General features: G+C 38.7%; 1 protein-coding gene across 1 annotated transcript in view; it reads right to left on the bottom strand.

The window, feature by feature from the left end:
• CHN2 (chimerin 2) overlaps window positions 1-12,631 on the bottom strand; it is a 340,775-nt gene that overhangs the window by 151,249 nt on the left and 176,895 nt on the right. The window contains exon 3 of the mRNA XM_060107863.1: window positions 11,278-11,333. Within this exon, the coding sequence (XP_059963846.1) occupies window positions 11,278-11,333 (56 nt within the window). The remainder of the gene's footprint in view (window positions 1-11,277; window positions 11,334-12,631) is intronic.

Raw genomic sequence — 12,631 nt, 5'->3', positions numbered from 1 at the left:
GCAGGGGAAAAACGACAAATAACATACAAGGGAATTCCCATAAGGTTAACAGCTGATTTCTCAGGAGAAATTCTACAAGCCAGAAGAAGGGAGTGGCATGATATACTTAAAGTGATAAAAGGGAAGAACCTACAACCAAGATTACTCTACCCGGCAAGAATCTCATTCAGATTCAATGGAGAAGTCAAAAGCTTTACAGACAAGCAAAAGCTAAGAGAATTCAGCACCACTAAACCAGCTCTACAACAAACGCTAAAGGAACTTCTCTAAGTGGGAAACATAAGAGAAGAAAAGGACCTACAAAAACAAACCCAAAACAATTAAGAAAATGGTAATAGGAACAGACATATCGATAATTACCTTAAATGTAAATGGTTTAACTGCTCCAACCAAAAGACACTGGCTTGCTGAATGGATACAAAAACAAGACCCATACATATGCTGTCTATAAGAGACCCACTTCAGGCATAGGGACACATTCAGACTGAAAGTGAGGGGATGGAAAAAGATATTCCATGCAAATGGAAATCAAAAGAAAGCTGGAGTAGCAATACTCATATCAGGGAAAATAGACTTCAAAATAAAGAACGTTACAAGAGACAAGGAAGGACACTACATAATGATCAAGGGATCAATCCAAGAAGATGTAACAATTATCAATATATATGCACCCAACAAAGGAGCACCTCAACACATAAGGCAACTGCTAATAGCTGTAAAAGAGGAAATCAACAGTAACACAATAATAGTGGGGGACTTTTAACACCTCAGTTACACCAATGGACAGATCATCCAAAAAGAAAATTAATAAGGAAACACAAGCTCTAAATTACACAGTACACCAGATAGATGTAATTGATATTTATAGGACATTCCATCCAAAACCAGCAGATTACACTTTCTTCTCAAGTGTGCATGGAACATTCTCCAGGATAGATCATATCTTAGGTCACAAATCAAGCCTCAGTAAATTTAAGAAAATTGAAATCATATCAAGCATCTTTTCTGACCACAACGCTATGAGATTAGAAATCAATTACAGGGAAAAAAAACGTAAAAAACACAAACACATGGAGGCTAAACAATACGTTACTAAATAACCAAGAGATCACTGAAGAAATCAAAGAGGAAATAAAAAAATACCTAGAGACAAATGACAATGAAAACATGACGATCCAAAACCTATGGTATGCAGCAAAAGCAGTTCTAAGAGGGAAGTTTATAGCTATACAAGCCTACCTCAAGAAACAAGAAAAATCTCAAATAAACAATCTAACCTTACACCTAAAGGAACTAGAGAAAGAAGAACAAACAAAACCCAAAGTTAGTAGAATGAAAGAAATAATAAAGATCAGAGTAGAAATAAATGAAATAAAAACAAAGAAAACAGTAGCAAAGATCAATAAAATTAAAAGTTGGTTCTTTGAGAAGGTAAACAAAGTTGATAAACCATTAGCCAGACTCATCAAGAAAAAGAGGGAGAGGACTCAAATCAATAAAATGAAATGAAATGGAGAAATGAAATGAAAAAGGAGAAATGAAAAAGGAGAAGTTATAACAGACACAGCAGAAATACAAAGCATCCTGAGAGACTACTGCAAGCAACTCTATGCCAATAAAATGGACAATCTGGAAGAAATGGACAAATTCTTAGAAAGGTATAACCTTCCAAGACTGAACCAGGAAGAAATAGAAAATATAAACAGACCAATCACAAGTAATGAAATTGAAACTGTGATTAAAAATTTTTAAATAAACAGAAGTCCAGAACCAGATGGCTTCACAGGTGAATTCTATCAAACATTTAGAGAAGAGTTAACACCCATTCTTCTCAAACTCTTCCAAAAACTTGCAGAGGAAGGAACACTCCCAAACTCATTCTATGAGGCCACCATCACCCTGGTACCAAAACCAGACAAAGATACTACAAAAAAAGAAAATTACAGACCAATATCACTGATGAATATAGATGCAAAAATCCTCAACAAAATACTAGCAAACAGAATCCAGCAACACATTAAAAGGATCATACACCATGATCAAGTGGGATGTATCCCAGGGATGCAAGGATTCTTCAATATATGCAAATCAATCAATGTGCTACACCTTATTAACAGATTGAAGAATAAAAACCATACAATCATCTCAATAGATGCAGAAAAAGCTTTTGACAAAATTCAACACCCATTTATGATAAAAACTCTCCAGAAAGTGGGCATAGAGGGAACCTACCTCAACATAATAAAGGCCATATATGACAAACCCACAACAAACATCATTCTCAATGGTGAAAATCTGAAAGCATTTCCTCTAGGGTCAGGAATAAGACAAGGATGTCCACTCTCACCACTATTATTCAACATAGTTTTGGAAGTTTTAGCCACAGCAACCAGAAAAGAAAAAGAAATAAAAAGAATACTAATTGGAAAAGAAGAAGTAAAACTGTCACTGTTTGCCGATGACATGATACTATACATAGAGTATCCTAAAGATGCCACCAGAAAACTACTAGAGCTAATCAATGAGTTTGGTAAAGTTGCAGGATACAAAATTAATGCACAGAAATCACTTGCATTCCTATACACTAATGATGAAAAATTTGAAAGAGAAATTAAGGAAAACACTCCCATTTACCATTGCAACAAAAAGAATAAAATACCTAGGAATAAATGTACCTAGGGAAACAAAAGACCTGTATGCATAAAACTATAAGACACTGTTGAAAGAAATTAAAGATGATACCAACAGATGGATAGAGGTACATTGTTCTTGGAGTGGAAAAATCAATATTGTGAAAATGACTATACTACCCAAAGCAATCTACAGATTCAGTGCAATCCCTATCAAATTACCAACGGCAATTTTTACAGAACTAGAACAAAAAATGTTAAAATTTGTATGGAGACACAAAAGAACCCGAATAGCCAAAGCAGTCTTGAGGGAAAAAAAACACAGCTGGAGGAATCAGACTCCCTGACTTTAGACTATACTACAAAGCTACAGTAATCAAGACAACATGGTACTGGCACAAAAACAGAAATATAGATGAATGGAACAGGATAGAAAGTCCAGAGATAAACCCATGCACCTATGGTCAACTAATCTTTGACAAAGGAGGCAAGGATATACAATGGAGAAAAGACAGTGTCTTCAATAAGTGGTGCTGGGAAAACTGGACAGCTACATGTAAAAGAATGAAATTAGAACATTCCCTAACACCATACACTAAAATAAACTCAAAATGGATTAGAGACCTAAATGGAAGACCAGACACTATAAAACTCTTAGAGGAAAACATAGGAAGAACACTCTTTGACATAAATCACAGCAAGATCTTTTTTGATCCATCTCCTAGAGTAATGGAAATAAAAATAAACAAATGGGACCTAATGAAACTTCAAAGCTTTTGCACAGCAAAGGAAACTACAAACAAGACGAAAAGACAACCCTCAGAATGGGAGAAAATATTTGCAAATGAATCAACGGACAAAGGATTAATCTCCAAAATATAAAAACAGCTCATGCAGCTCAATATTAATAAAACAAACAACCCAATCCAAACATGGACAGAAGAAGACCTAAAAAGACATTTCTCCAAAGAAGACATACAGATGGCCAAGAGGCACATTAAGAGCTGCTCAACTCACTAATTATCAGAGAAATGGAAATCAAAACTACAATGAGGTATCACCTCACACCAGTTAGAATGGGCATCATCAGAAAATCTACAAACAACAAATGCTGGAGAGGGTGTGGAGAAAAGGGAACCCTCTTGCCCTGTTGGTGGTAATGTAAATTGATACAGCCACTATGGAGAACAGTATGGAGTTTCCTTAACAAACTAAAAATAGAATTACTGTATGATCCAGCAATTCCACTACTGGGCACATACCCAGAGAAAGCCATAATTCAGAAACACACATGCACCCCAATGTTCATTGCAGCACTATTTATAATAGCTAGGTCATGGAAGCAACCTAAATGCCCATCGACAGACGACTGGATAAAGAAGATGTGGTACATATATACAATGGAATATTACGCAGCCATAAAAAGGAATGAAATTGGGTCATTTGTAGAGATGTGGATGAATCTAGAGACTGTCATACGGAGTGAAGTAAGTCAGAAAGAGAAAAACAAATATCATATATTAACGCATATATGTGGAACCTAGAAAAATGGTACAGATGAACCGGTTTGCAGGGCAGAAATTGAGACAGAGATGTAGAGAATAAACGTATGAACACCAAGGGGGGAGGCGGTGGGGGGTGGAGTGGTGGTGTGATGAATTGGGAGATTGGGATTGACATGTATACATTGATGTGGATGAAAGTAATGACTAATAAGAACCTGCTGTATAAAAAAATAAATAAAACAAAATTCAAAAACTCAAAATAAAATAAAATACAAATTCATGTGAAAATTTTAAAAAAAGATGCACATTTCAAAAAAAAAAAGAAATTTTACTTCTTATCAATCACTGTTAATTCTCCCTCATTTTCCTTATTCTGTTTTAAGGAGAAAACCCTTCTACTTTTGCCTCAACTTTCACTCAACTTATATATATATATATGCTGTTCCTTGGTGGCCCTCTCCAGTTTAGCCATCTGTCCTCTCGGCTTGGAGCCTCTGAGCATCTGAATTCTATAGCAGCTTGTCCTCAAGAGCCCTTATCCACTCCTCATGATATCACTTTGGAAATGAATAAATATTTTCTAGGTGCAAACATGCAAAATCTGTTACACTAGAAGAAATTCAGAATATTCCAAAGAGAGTAAAATTTTTGGAATGTTATGTATTTTGGTAGATGGCCTCACTTGTTAATTAAAAAGAAGCAGCTTTTTATTTAAAGCAGCAGAAAACTTGGTTTTATCTTTAGAAAGAAAATAAAACCCGTATGTCTAAAATTTTTTTCTAACATTAGTTTTATGAGGTTTTCCCCCTTTACAACAGTGGGTCTACAAGCAAAGTGAGTCTAGCTCAGGATGAAATCATATCAGCAAAAATGCCTGACTGCATTAGGGAGTGAGATGAAAGCCTGGAGGGAATAATGATGGGAAAAGCCTTTGATTCTAGGCTGTGTCAATAGTAAGGGGAGAAAAGAGACCAGTGGAGAAAGTCTAGGATGAAAAGAGAAATATTTCTGACCAGGGAAGAAATAGCCTTCTGATCACTACACATAAAGCCAATTAAAAGGTAATGGGATTGATTTTTGCTTGTGGCTTATAGAATCAATCTCATTACTTTAAAGACATATCGTCTAGATGTCTTGAATCAGTAGAGTTTTCAAAAAACATTTATTTTCAATGAATAGAAGAAGAAAAGGGGGAGGATGGTAGAATATGAGAAAACCCCTCTGAGTTTACTTTAAATCTGTGATTTGAAATGTACTGAGCTAGTTGAGAATGATACAGCCAATCAGTATGGCTTGTTAAGATCTTCCAGACGTGTCTAAGACAAGAGAAACGCCTAAAGCTACAAGACTCAAAGACGTGAAATCTAGGTATCGTGAATGAAAATTTAAAAGCCTAATGATAAAATGCAATGCTCTTATAGGCTTAAAAGGACAGTGTTTACAAATAAAGGTAGAAGGGATGAAATGGGTAGATATTTAGGAACACCAAAAGCTAGAGAAAATGCACAAAAAGGGGGAAGGGGCACTTACGGTAATATTTAAAAAGTGAATACAATTCACTAGGAGGTATAATAATGTACTATGGCAACTTAAGATAGTTCACTGTCATCTGTACTTGGCTTAACCTCTGACAATCAAGAAAAAAAAAAAGGTTCTACAAAAGTGAATTGTAGAACTTCAGTTCTACAATTCATTTTTGCATTAAAAAAAAACTTCCAAAATACTCTGTGGTAAGGGAGAGGAGAAGTAAAGCCGCATAAAATGGAGAACAATTTGAAATGATAGTATGTAATTTATTTCTCTGCTTTGAAATTGCTTTTTATAATCCCATATTCACTACAACAATTTCAAAAAAGAATGACAAATGACACCAAATCATTTACAGTCATAAAAGAATTTCTGCATATTTTGTATTCTTCAGGTAATTCTTGGGGACCTTGCAAGTAAATCTTGACGTTTGGCCCTTTGGAAAGGCCAAAAAGAAAGTTAGAATGTTCCAGGAAAAAGTATTAGTCCATGTTTACGTAAGAACCTTAACAACAGCCAAAAAGTTCAACTCACTCCCCTAATAACAGCATTGAGTAAATCTGATATGCTATTAGTAATAGTTTGGGAATTCTAAATTCCTTATGTTAGCAGTCTCTATCCTTTTTTTCATCATTTTACCATATATTTACTGATTGCCCACTGCTGCTTGGCCCTGGGCTTAATGCTAAGACTGGTGACATCTCTGGAGCTTGTATTCTCCTGGAGAGAGATGTACAAGCAACAAGTAAACAGTTAAATATGATGAAAAGTATATTAGAGAGTATATTAAGTCCTATAAACAAAATAAACAGGGTGAAACGAGAGAGAAGATCTGTAGGTGCTAATTTTAGGGGGTTCAAGGAGGGCTTTATTAGGTGAAATTTGATCTGAAACTTGGACATGCAGAGAACTCGAGGACAAGAATTCCAGGCAAAGGGCAAATGCAAAGGCCCTGTGGTAGCAGCACTATGATCTGTTTGATGAATAGGAGCAGGAGCTAGTGGGGCTGCAAGGCTGTGCACTCCGAGAAGAATGCTACAGACAGGGCAGGGAGGAAGGCAGGAGCCACACTATGGCTCAGAGGCATGGCAAGAGGTCTTGCTTTTTTTTTCTCCCCCTTTTATTTATTTCTAAATTAATTTATTTATTTGTTTTTAGTTTTGGCTGCGTTGGGTCTTCGTTGCTGCGCGCAGGCTTTCTCTAGGTGCGGTGAGTGGGAGCTACTCTTTGTTGCAGTGCGCGGGCTTCTCATTGCGGAGGCTTCTCTTGTTGCAGAGCACCGGCACTGGGCGCATGGGCTTCAGTAGTTGTGGCTCACGGGCTCTAGGCGCGCAGGCTCAGTAGCTGTGGCACACGGGCTTAGCTGCTCCACCGCATGTGGGATCTTCCCAGACCAGGGCTCGAATCTGTGTCCCTTGCAACTGCAGGCAAATTCTCAACCACTGCACCACCAGGGAAGCCCGAGGTCTTGCTTTTATTTTAAGAGCAATGGAAAGCTGCTGAAGCAGTTGGATTTATATCTAACAATGATGGTTTGGGCTCCTGTTTGAAGAATTGGGGGGTGGGGGTGGGGGTGGGGTGTGTGTGTGTGTGTGTGTGTGTGTGCGCACGCGCGCCAAGAGTGGAAGCAGGGAGATGAAGCTGGAGGTTGCTGAGCAGCAACAATCCAGGTAAGAAACGATGATAGGCCCAACCCCATGGTAGTCCTGGAGGCAGAGAAGAGTGACAAATGCAAGATACATTTGGAGGTAAATGCAGCTTGCTAAGAGAAAAGGGTGAGGGTAGGAGAGACAAGCATGCAGGTTTCTGAAGTTAGGTGCCATTTAATGGAGTTGGGTCCAGTTCTCCTTTGAGCATTAGGCTAGAGATGGCCAGTGGGACATCTCCCTGAAAAGGTCAAGTAGACAGATGGAGCGAGGTGTTTGGAGCCCAGGGGAGAGGTCTTAGCTAGAGATGCAAATTTAGGAGTCGATATTCTGCACAATTCCTAGCAGACCACCCAGGCACACATTTGGTGATTAATAAATGCTTATGTGACGACTGATTGCTAATTGACAGAAAGGGCAAGTGAGAATTTTGCACACCGCAAGATGTCCTGAATCTCATGGCATGGAGCACTCGGGAAATGCCGGTAGAGAGGAGTGCCAGGTGCCGTGGCTGCTCAATAAATATTAATTTACCACGATGAATCTCAGGAAAGCCATGGACTATTATTTCAGTGACTGACCCTCCCTGGCTTAACTGGCGCCAGAGCCGTTGTTCAGCCACTTGTTCCTTCTGTTCCTCATCCTCAGTATCTTTTTACATGGCAGCTTCATCCCTGACCCAGGAATCTTGCTTTGTTCTTCATCACTGCCTTTTTGGCCCTCACATCCAGAGAATACTGTCATTGCTGTGACTCTGTCCCTAATGACTGTCTCAGAACTTGCTCTCCACAGACTTCTGCATCTGCCATGAGTCATCAACAGTGAGTGCCTCTGATGTGCCAGGCACCATTCTAGACACTCGACACATAGGTCCCACTTATAACACCCTGCACAGTAGCTGTTTGCCCTGGGGGTAGACCTTAATCCCCCTGAGAGAGTAAGTGCTTGGTTCTAAGTCAGGTAGCTGGAAAGTGGTAGAACAAGGATTCAAAACAAGTCCAGCTGACTCTGCAGCCGGGCTTCCCTTCCTGGGTTTGCAAAACTCACTGGATTTCACCTGCTGAATCAGTCTGTACCCTCGATTGCCTAGTTCTCCAACAAAGTCCATTAGGCGGTTGGTATCCGTCGAGAGATACCAAGCATTCAAGTCAGGTTGGCCTGTGTCTGTACACTTGAACGACAGTGTTCAATGACTGTAACTGCAGACTCACTTGGTGCTCTAATGTGGGATTTATCACTTACAGTGGGAGGACCCGAACCTGAGAGAGGCCCATAGCCTGGGAGGTTATCAGTCATCAGAGAAACAAAAGAGGTGGAGTGTGTTGGAGCAATACAGCCGGGCAGGCTTGCCCGGGACAAGGTGGCTGAGAGGAGAGGGGCTGGAGACTAAGAAGGAGGGCAGCAAGGCTGTGTGTAAAGTGAAACGAGGACTCAGTGGCTAGCTGAGGGATAAGATGGCAAAGACACAGAGAAAATCATAACTCATTGTTCAAAAGAGATAGCCTTTATGGCTTTATGTAAATATGTTAATAAAGCTTCAGTCTTTCTGGCCACACACTCAAAACTGAAAGGCTTCTTCATTAGGCATATCCCCGAGCACGCAGGTGTGCTATAAGGCACAGAGCCGTTTGCTAAAACACCCTCTGCAGCAGCAGTGGTTTCACCAACGACCACTCCTTCACTAGAAGGAGGCCAAGTCCTGGGAGGCGGAGCAGTGTGGGCAGGAATTATTTGCACAGGAGGACAAAGGGCCCTGAAGCTACCCTGGCTGGCGCTCGCCTCGGCAGCACCTGTTACTCCAGCACGCTCGGCCCTTTATCACCTGACATCTGCCTGGCTGGATGGGCCCCATGCTGCCTTGCTGAGGAGATGGAGTTGATGAATGTCCATTTTGTGTTAGGTTTCCTGGCAGAAGTGAGATATGGAATTCCTAGAGGCAAGTTACCTAGGAATCCAGCATCCACCAGGCATAACTTATTAATGAATCAGATTGATAAAGGTCAAAATGTGAAAAGCTTGGTTTAAAAGACCAGAAAGAAGGATGAAAGAAGCTGTACGCACGCCATATCCTTTAGTCATAGCAGATGGTGGTGGCTTGTGGCTCACAGCTCTGCTTTGCTAAGGCCTCTGGGGCACTTCCTTCTGATGCAAGTGTGACATTAAAGAGATAGGCTGTGGACCCTCAGCCCATAGCATGTCTGAAGAGTTTCAGGGGAACCCTGTGAAGAGGCTTCATGAAGCTAATCTGAATCTACCCATCTCCACTGCTAACATTCCACCTGGCTTAGAGGACAACGGACATGGTTCCAAGGATTTTGAAAAACAAAGAGGTGCTCGGACTCTTTCTCTCTCTCACGCTCTCTCTCTCTTTTTTTCTTTCTATTTCTCTCTCTCTCTTTCTCTCTTTTACACCCACCCATAGATAACATCTTAAATATATCTTCAATTACATACAATTAATATGACACTCAAAGCACCAATAGCCAAGTTCTTTGCTGTATTCCCAACATCTAGATCTAAGTCAGAACACAGCAGTCTCTCTCTCTATCTATATATTATATATATATAAAGTAAATGAACAAATGAATATTTACTATATCCCCTTGGGTTTCAAGTTCTAGTGCCCGACCTTACCAGTAGACTTTTTATTAATACCCTTAGGAAGAGACTTTAGTTGTATTTTAATTTTACAAACATTCTTTTCATGGAGACATTTAAACTCCTCTAACTCCCTACACATGGTTATATTTTTCCTGATGGCAAAATACTAAACATAAAGTAGGACTGAAAGAATTTTTAACAACTTGTTTCTTATTTCTCACCCAAAATACCCTAATTAAAGCATCTCATTAAAAATTTTGTATTTATCCTATATTTCTCTTACTTGGATATCATTTAATAACCAAAAGACAAGTCAGCAGGGTTCGTGATGGAACAAGATCGTACCACCAAATAAAGATTTGACCTCATCCTGGATTTTTCCTTACAGATCAAATATTTTCTCTTCTCAGGCTATATTTCTGGGATGAGAATGTCCACTCTCTTAAAATTCAGATTACTTGATGAACTTCAGTGCCCTTCAACAGAAGTAACATTGCACATAGAAACACTTATTAAACAGTGCTAAGTTGGCTCTGGGTGTGGGTACATATGTGCCTAAGTCTTTGAGACAGATTCAAAACCAGATCCAGTCAGTCTGCCAGAAAGTACTGATGTTCAAGGAAAAATCTCAAGATTGTGGGAATTAGAGCCTTTCCCTCTGATAAGGCATTCTGTATTTAATCGAAGTCATAATAACAAAAACAACCAAGGACCCATGGACCTTTGTTTGAAGGATATTGGTCTGGCTATTAAAGCACCTAGTCAGCATAAAAATAGAAAACAGAGGCTTAGTCCTGTCTTTCAAATCTTGCTGGCATCCCAGATGATAAGAGAACTGATGAGTAAAGGAGGGCTAGGGAAAGTTCTGTGCCTGGTAAGCATTTTTATGAGTCAATATATCTTTAAGCTTATCTCCAAGAATAAAAACCCAGTCACTTTTCTCGTAGGGATTTTTTTTTAATATGACAAAATGTAAAGGTTTGCTAGATATGGGTGTTGAGAGTATCCAGATATTTATCATCCTCTGCATTTTCTCTTTTGGAAGCATTTCATAATAAAAAAGTGATAAAAGTATCAAAACTGCAGGAACAAAGAAAACAACCAGAACACACATTTTGGAGAGTTTACAAAGGATGCTTAATTTGCCTCTGTAGTAGTGAAAAATGTAAGACTTCTGATTCCAAGTTAGTATTTTTCAAATAATACCTGATTTCAAAATATAGATTATTTAGGTGTTAAATTTGGTGACACTTTAACAAACATTAAAAGAAATCAACTCCCAGGAAATCTGAAGGTCCTCCAATATCAACAAAGTGCTGACCATTCATCATATTTAACGAGGTGTATTGGAAATAGCTGAGTACTGACCTCCCCAGGACAAATGATCCTCTTGGGACGAGGGGCCTCTTGCTGTAACTGATATACTGCCAAATATAAAAAGAGAGAATTATAATTAAAGAGCATCAGCATATACCAACATGTCTTCAAACAGTTCCACCTAACCACCTTTCAAGAACTACAAATTTCTCAACCAAAAACCAAAGGAGATACAGACACATTTTTAGACTAAATAAAGGCAGATCATTTATATGGAAATTAGTCACAATGAATATAAGTGGGCAAAATTGATTTTTAAAAATTCTTATAAGGACAATTTAGTTTCATAATTGTTACTGGCATTGTTCATGTTATGGCTTTCTTGGAAGACGAGATAGGACTAAAATTCTTTCGACAATTTTTAAGATGAAATTGTACTTGTGAGTACCTAGGTAGTAAGACCATATAATAGGATTCCTGAATCTCAGTGCTGATGTTTCTTGACATACCAGGGAAAGACTGGCATTAGAAGAGGAGTGGCATTCTCTGAAATGTTACAGTTATGGGCAGAGACACAGCTGATTCTGTGAGTGAATGAAGCCCCAACTCATTTCTCTTTTCACGAGTTCCATTTTTGCCTTGCCCATCACCACGGATACTTATCTACTTGACTATTTCCCACCCACTGTCATTCCTTTTTCTTGGGCCCTTTAGTATCTTAAATAATAATAACTCTCTTATATCCTGTTTTAAAGACAGACTTTCAGGCTTGGACATGGAGGAAAGCAGGTAATTGTATACAAAAATGTAATTTATCAGAATATTATTTGTAATTTTTCAGACTATAGTGAGTGATTTTCTGCTGCTCAGCTAGTTTGATTACTTCTCTTAGAGGAAAAGCTACTCTATGCAGGTACCTTGGGATTCTACTTCCAAGGAAATAGAGGTTGAAAATAAACCTACTTGATGTTATCTTCAGAATCTTGAAGAGGGAATAATTAATGTCAAATAAATCTATGAGTCATATCACAGAATACATCTATGAAAAGTTAAAAATTAGATCACATAAAGTCTTCTAGAAAATATAATAAGAGAAGCAAAAACTTCTGGCTTATTCTTAGGTCTAAAAATTTTAAAAAAAGAAATTTTAATTGAAGGGCAGATGGTCACATGGAAACAGAGGTGGAAATGATGGGATGTATTTTGTACCTATGGCTCCCCAATGCCTTCAGCTCAACATGGTTATTTTCTTACCTAATTAAGGGTAGATGACTCAGTTTCCTAACAGAGAAGAAACCATCTAACCCTCATATGGATGTTTTAACGTGTCACATTTCTAAGCTTAGGTTGCCCACACTAATGATGATGCCTGTGTCACTTAAGGACAACTGTAGCCACGTATCAG

Source organism: Mesoplodon densirostris, chromosome 9 (assembly GCF_025265405.1).
Source record: "Mesoplodon densirostris isolate mMesDen1 chromosome 9, mMesDen1 primary haplotype, whole genome shotgun sequence".
Classification (NCBI taxonomy): Eukaryota; Metazoa; Chordata; class Mammalia; order Artiodactyla; family Ziphiidae; genus Mesoplodon; species Mesoplodon densirostris.
Note: the sequence above shows the minus strand (reverse complement) of the source record. Positions and strands in the feature narration are given on the sequence as shown.